Genomic DNA, 7,899 nt, shown 5'->3' with positions numbered 1-7,899 from the left:
CTTCGTACCTCATTTTTCCTCTGCTTATTTCCTTCTTAGTAATCCTCTGTTGTTCTTTAAAAGCTTCCCAGTCCTCCGTTTTCCCACTTATCTTTGCTATGTTATACTTTATATGTTTCTTTACTTCCCTCGTCAGCCACGGCCGCCCCTGCCTCCTCCTGGGATCTTTCTTCCTTTTAGGAATGAACTGATCCTGCAACTTATACACAGAACTATCCGCCATTGTTCCTCCACGGTCATCCCTGCTAAGGTATTGCAACATTGAACTTTGGTCAGCTCCTCCCTCATAGCTCCATAGTTCCCTTTATTCAACTGAAGTACTGTCACTTCCGACTGTACCCTCTCCCTCTCAAATTGCAGATTGAAGCTTATTGTATTATGGTCACTACTTCCCAATGGCTCCTTCACTTCGAGGTCTCTGACCAATTCTGGTTCGTTACACAATACCAGATCCAGAATTGCCTTCTCCCTGGTCGGCTCCAGCACCAGCTGCTCTAAGAATCCATCTCATCATGCAGCTTTTGGTGCAAGATCAAGAACTCAGATGATTCCTATACGCACGCACAGTTGTTGAGTTCTTTTTCTTATGACATTTGTTTGCTGATAAGAAAGATGATTTACTTAATTTCAGTTAAAGTGCTTCCAGAAGAATGAAGGTGATATTGCTTGGATTAATCTGCTTACAAATTTCATCTCAAGCTGAAATGTTTGGCCTGTATGCCTTGCTGTATGAAATCTAGTTACTTATATTATTGTAGCCCGTTTATCCAAGTAAGCATCCAAAATTGCCTAATGACTGGGTAATCTGGCAATAATTGGGAGTCAAAAGAAGATGGATGACCAAATACCAGGTAAAAGAGGGCGGTTTTCAATAGCATTTTAAGAGGAGAAAAAGGTAATAAAATAGATTTGGGGAAAGAATTCCAGAGCTTATGACCTGTACAACTGATGGCATGGCCAACAAAGTAACAATATGCAAGAAGCCAAACTTGGCAGGTTTCTGAGAATTGGAAAAACGCAGCAGGTCAGGCAGTATCCGAGGAGCAGGAGAACCGACGTTTTGGCCATGAAGGACTTATGCCCCAAACGTCGATTCTCCTACTCCTTGGATGCTGCCTGACCTGCTGTGCTTTTCCAGTACTGTACTCTCGACTCTGATCTTCAGCATCTGCCATCCTTACTTTCTCCTAGGATTCTGAGAATTGTAGGTTTCAGAATAATGAGCCCCTGGAGGAATTTTCACACTATGCTAAGAATTTTAAAATTGAAACCAGAATTTATTGTAGATCAGCAGCCAAAAGGGTGATAGGCAATGATGGCTTGGTGTGAATTAGAGAGCTGGCAGCAAAAGTTTGGACCAACCAAAAGTTACGAAGGGTATAAGATGGAGGCTAGTAAGTGCAGAGAAATAGTTGAGTCTGGATGAGCTAAGATGGCGATGAAAATATAACAGAATTCGATGTAGATGATTTATGTGACAAAAAAATTGAGTGAAAAATGTCTTTGGAGTTTTGAGTTCTGTAATATTGAATAAAGTCTAAAAACTAGTCTTTAAATGAAATCACCTATGTTTTGCAGTTAGTGTACTGTGTTCAAACAAATATTAATAAAACGAACATTGGATGGATAAAATATATCTACTGTACCATTAATTTTTGTTTCTAAAGTGTTGTCTGTAAAATATAGGAACGTAGAAAATAGGAATAGGCCGTTCAGCCTTTGCGACTGCTCTGCCATTTGATATGATCATGACTGATTATCCAACTCCGTACCCTGTTCCCACTTTCTCCCTCTATCCTTTGATACCTTTAGCTCTAGAAACTGTACCTAACTTCTTGAAAACATTTGTGTTTTGGCTGCAACCACTTTCTATCGCTGAGAATTCCACAGGCTCTCAACACTTGAAGACATTTCTCTTCATCTTAGTTCTAAATGGTTTAGCCCGTATCCTTAGACTGTGACCCTAGTTCTAGACTCCCCAGTCTTCAGTGACATCCTTCCTATATTTACCTGTCTTGTCCTATTAGAATTTTAAATGTTTCTATGAGAACCACCAACACCACCCCCCCACCCCCAAACCACCATTTTTCTGAGCTCCATAACTGATCCAGTTTCTCCTCATACATACGTCATGCATGTCAAGAGTCAGTCTGATAAATCTTTACACTCTCTCAATAGCTCGAACATCCATTCTCATCCTTTAAGACTTCCTTGAAAGATTTTCTCATTCTTTTGTGTAATAGAGTGTCACATTTATTTGCATGTTATTTACACATGGTGCATTCAGTACAACTGTAATATTTTTTTCTCAGAAGGCTTTTATTTATATTACTGCTTTAGACTTCTAAATTTCTGGCTGTCTGAATCCAATTGTACCATACGTTTCCAGTTTTTGCAGATTAACATACTTTTAAAGTTCATTTTCGTATAAATCAGAATTTCTTTGTCCAATCCATAAAATTGACATATTGCACTTACATAGCATGTCTGATTAGAAGTATTTTGAGGATTCTTAATAGCTTAATGCATGTAGCAGAGCTCCACTCCAATTTTCAATAATTGGAATAGTTGATTTACCACGTTTTTCCTCTGTTGGGGCGGCATTAACATACTTGGATGGTTTATTAGAACCTATTAGTTGAAATAAATACTGAGCCAATCCATTTCACACTTGCGTTGCTATATTATACTGAAGTTTGCTTTGTAATATCCAGAAGGGACATTCTTATATCAATATACTACTTATGCTTTATTAATAAACCTTTCAGAAATGACATCAACTAATAAAAATACTAATGGGACACTTATCGTCTGGATTTATTGCATCTTATTTTTCTACTGTGCATTGAACCCTTATATATTTACATCAGTCTAGTGTTAGTGATCCTCCACAGTATTGATTTGTGGCCTGTCTCCTCTTTAATTGCTGGCACAGAGGCTATAGGAGCTGAAGGTTTTTTGAGGTGTTCCCCATGCAATTCCCTAAGCTCCCTTCCCTAACCTGACCTTGACCCACAGATTGACCTCTATATGTAGTAGCTGTATATCTAAACAGGATTTTCTCTGTAGCTATCAACTACAGGGAAATTCACAAATTCTCAGAACATTAAGATACATTTTTGCAGACATTATTTACCAGAGGAAAATTAGTCCTCAGATTATTGTGCATATCATAAATACCAGAGGCCAAAAGGGAAGAGTTAAATGATTTTGTTGAATTGCTGCAGAATACTCCTGACATTTTTAAAGTAATTGATAAGACAAGAAACTATATATTTTCTAATCTTTTTGACTGAGTTTTTAAATAATATCTAATAAATATGTGCCTTGGTGTGTTTCATGCGGTTATGTTTAGTGTTCAGAGGGCAAGTAAAGGTCAAAGAAACTAGTGTGTTTCACAGCTTGTTAATGTCAGAAGGTTGAAATTCTGAATTGTTAACGATGTTCATTGTGATCCTGGTCTGTCTGTACTGTAATTTAGTACCTTTAATGAGTTTAAAAATGTGTTGCTGGAAAAGCACAGCAGGTCAGGCAGCATCAAAGGAACAGGAGAGTCGACATTTCGGGCATAAGCCCTTCTTCAGGAATGGCTTCCTGAAGAGAAGGCCTTATCCCCGAAACGTCGATTCTCCTGTTCCTTTGATGCTGCCTGACCTGCGCTTTTCCAGCAACACATTTTTCAGCTCTGATCTCCAGCATCTGCAGTCGTCACTTTCTCCTACCTTTAATGAGTTGTTTGCTAATTCTTACCCTCCTAACTGCCAAACATGATTCACTGAATCTTCTTTTATTCCCTCCTGTGTTCCAGATGAGCTCTTTCTATGTACTATTGAATACATATTCTAACAGCACTTTCTAATACAAATTCCTGAAGAAAATTGGAAATAAAGATGAATAAGAAGTGTAATTGATGCATAAAATATGATTGTTGATAAATCAATCCCTGTTGAGAGTCTCTGTTTTCCGTTCTGTAAAAGATTGTTTCCATTTGCATGTTTTTTTGCAATTTTCATATATGTTGAATCCTTTTCCCTGAGTGATCTGATGTTTGGCTCAAAATTTAAGATTAATTTCCTGAATGTGGATTTTATACATAAGTACGATATAACCCATTATTTTGACATTTCAATGAAATTTGACAATTCCTTGATTCAGAAAGCGTTTTAATTATAGTTTTGTTTTAAACAGGTACTGTGATAGGGGTAGTAATTTATACTGGAAAAGAAACTCGCAGTGTAATGAATACGTCTAATCCCAAAAATAAGGTAAGTTCTAGGATAGTTGTGAAGCAGGTTTATCTTTTTTCATTGCATTAGTAAAATTTAGCCAATTAAGTTACTTTGTATTGTGTTTCAAATTTATGCCAAGCGGTTTCTCTCTTCTGTGCCCATTTACTGTTTATTTTGACATGTTTAGTTTACAGATATTTGCCTATCTTTTTTGTGCACAAATTGTTGCAGCTCAGAAATCAAGTTTCCAAATGCATAATTTGCCTCGAGACAGCAGCCACTTCACAAATTGAGTACAATGTCAAACATGTTAAGGCATAACAAGATGGTAACTTGTGAATACCAAATAGATTCTTAATGAGTGAATTATATTGACCTAAACGAACAAGAATGAATCAAATTCAGCATTTTAAATTCATTTTTGTTTCAATGTTTGCTGTTGGCTACCATCTACAATCATTCTGTTGGTGATTTATTTTGCTCTAATTTTAAAGCAAGAATGATTTAGGTTTGCATAGAAAATTGGAATTTATTTATAAGTGACCTAGCTTAACATAATTGATCAAAATGATTTGTGCACTTTCCCAATTGAAATCCATTTTATAGATTAAGAATCTTAACCAGATGCAGTGATGGCTTTAAGGACCTTTGGCATCAATATCACATTGCATTTACAGTACTCCTGTTCTGAATATCATTTAATTGTGTTGTTTTTATTTATTGTTTAAGTAGTTGCCTGTCATTGTACTGACATTCTCTCCTCTACGTTAAAAAAATACAAAAGTGCCTTTCTTGCTTGTAACCGAATTGCACCACTCTGAACAACATTGTGTCGGCTAATATAGCAACTTGAAAACCTAAAGCCAAACTGAAGATACCTAACATCTAATTCCTTTTCTCAATGTTCATTACCTTGTGTGCATTTTCAGAAATTTAATTTGAGATCTTGAAATTAATATTTTATGAATGGTACAAGCACCTACGTTCATCTAAAGGCAATATTTTATCATGTTGAAAGCAGTTGTATATTTACCCACAGCTGGGAATGATACTGCATACTTGATGGAAATTCATTTCATTGAGCATATCAAAAAGACACTATTACTCATCAATTGTGACAATCAGTTGTTTCATAGTATTAATTGTCATAAGTTATTCTAAGCGTGGATCCCTGTGAAAGGAGTGATAATACAAATTGCCTGCAGCACTTGTTGTAAGCCCCAGAGCATATTGATTTGTTTTTCTAATAAAAAGATGCTTTCAACTGCCTCTGACACACAAGTAAGAACTGTGAGTCATTGTGTGAATAATAATGGGATGTATCATTATGCTTTCCTTCAGACTAGCATTGTTAGCTCTGAACAATATTGGTTTCCTTCAAAATTTACCTTGCATTGTAAGGATCCATATGGTCATTATTTTAACAAGTGTAATTGTGAAATGAAGTTAAAATAATCCACGAATAATACTATAATAGATTGTATGCTGATTTTTAAAAATAAAGCTGTTTGTGCCAATTAGCATAGTACTGCTCCTAGTAAACCTCACATAAGCTTTGTTAGGCAGCAGAATTTTAGCTATTATATCAGACATTGCCACATACAGTGCTGAATAAAGTGAGCATTATTATTCAGGCATGCTGACCACTCAATACTTTGTAATGTCCTTACCGAGATTAGTCCTAACAGTAGGACACTGTTCAGAAACAATAAGTATTTACATTAATTAAAAATATGACAGTTGCAGTGAATTGCAAGTGTTGCAACAATGCAATGCTTGCTACCTATTTATTGAATTTTGCCTGTTTGTGATTTAATTTTGTACTGTACTTTAAAGTGATTGTTTTTACTCTGAGTGTGGACTTTTGTCAATTTCATTGTATCAGCCCTTAGAATGTTGAATTCCCTTCCTGACTTCTGTAAAATATTTCATTATTTTGCAGTCTTGCCTGAAATAATTCAATAATATTTATTTTTTTCGTGAAAGAAATATAAGCACCAGTCTTCAAAACCAACTCTAAAATATGTTTTTAGTGTTTGGTTCATTTGTTGCAGTTGTGATGAAGTGTTAACCCTGCAACTTTAGGAATGTCCTAACATTGAACATGAAAACTGATATATCCTAATTCTCACTCCTGTAACTTTGTTTTTAAAGTTTTATTTTCAAATATTGATACTCTGGTTATGACAATAGCTATTATGGTGTGGTCATTTATTGGCATTTTTTGCAACCACTGGGGAGTTGAACTGCCTGTTTTCACCACTGCCAAACGCAGAGTTCTTTGCATTTTTTCTCTGACCTAGATAATTTTGGAGTGATTTTTTGATGACAATGAGCATTTTAGAGTCAGGTGTTATTTGTAATAGAGCCATGTCGATCAGTGATCACGCAGGTCTTTGGGGAATAAGATTTCCCATGAATTGAGACATGGGCAGCAGAGTTTTCAATTACCTTAAGTTAACAGATGGTAAAATATGGGAGTCCAGGAAGGAGTGCATTGCAATAGTTGAACCTAGAAAGTAACAAAGGCATGCATGGCAGTTTCTGCAGCAATTAATCTGAGATGGGCAAAGTTGAGTGATGTGCCAGAGGAAGAAATAAGCAATGTTATTGAGATTGGAAGATCTTTTGGAGACTAATGTGAGACAAATGGACGACAAATGCTGCAGCCAGGGAAAGAGATAGAATTGATAGCTAGGCATTGGATTTTGCAGTTTAAGTGCTACTTTGTTAAATGTACCCATCCTGGTAAAGTACTGTTAGACAGTTATGTCCATTTAAAAAAAAAAATTGGTGAGTGCACATTTATCAATGCAGTCAGTTGCAGTTGGATTCTTCCTGGCAACTTTGCAATAATGGCTAATGGCAAGAAAATTGGAAACTAAATCCAAAGCTGTTCTCTGAGGTTTTCAGTTTAAAAAAAACTTGTGATAACATATTACTGTTTTAGTAGCTTTCATTACTGGAAGACTGGAATTAAAATTTAATAAAATACAACTTCTGTAATTCAGTGCTCTATTTGGAGGCATAGATTAGGCAGCAAGTTTGAAATAAATTTGTACTGATATAACTTATGTAGACTGGGACTTTTCAAACCTTTTTTCAATATAATATATAAAACACTGCTTTGAAACTGCTCACAAATATTTCAACGTATTTAAAAAAGATTTGATGCATGTCTTTGATTCTCTTGTATCAAGAAGGAGCTATCTTTATTTTTGCAAAATTAATGCGTTTATTAAGTTTATTTTGCCTACACAGATTTGCACTTTGTAAAAAAAAATGTGGTTTGTAATGAGTTTACTCAAATTTTTTAAACCTCATCCGGTTAAATAAACTTGTCTATCATTGATAAAGGTCAATTTCAGACCTTAATTAAGCAACAGGGATGGATGTGTTTCTTTAACTATGCAGTGTGACATTTTAAAAGCAGCTGGCTAATCCAGCATATGGATCGGATGTGTACATGTCGTCATGCTTCTTTTTGACAACTAGTTTTTAACAAGAATATTGCTCTTGTTGAGTATGTAATTATATATGCTACATGTTTTGATTGAACCTAAAGTATGTACTGCAGTGAAGTGTCATGTCACTGTTTTGCTATGTACTTTCACAACTGCTGAATTTTTAAAAATGGGCACTGAGTTTACTGACAAATCCTAGTGGTCTC

At 35.6% G+C, this 7,899-nt stretch overlaps 1 protein-coding gene across 1 annotated transcript in view; it reads left to right on the top strand.

Moving 5' to 3' along the window:
* The window catches only part of atp9b (ATPase phospholipid transporting 9B), a 346,071-nt gene that overhangs the window by 208,398 nt on the left and 129,774 nt on the right, over positions 1-7,899 (top strand). Inside the window, exon 11 of the mRNA XM_043688616.1 lies at positions 4,189-4,265. Within this exon, the coding sequence (XP_043544551.1) occupies positions 4,189-4,265 (77 nt within the window). The remainder of the gene's footprint in view (positions 1-4,188; positions 4,266-7,899) is intronic.

The sequence above is a fragment of the Chiloscyllium plagiosum genome, chromosome 4 (assembly GCF_004010195.1).
Source record: "Chiloscyllium plagiosum isolate BGI_BamShark_2017 chromosome 4, ASM401019v2, whole genome shotgun sequence".
NCBI classification, from domain to species: Eukaryota; Metazoa; Chordata; class Chondrichthyes; order Orectolobiformes; family Hemiscylliidae; genus Chiloscyllium; species Chiloscyllium plagiosum.
The sequence above is the reverse complement of the archived record's forward strand: the minus strand, read 5'-3'. Positions and strand labels throughout refer to the sequence as shown.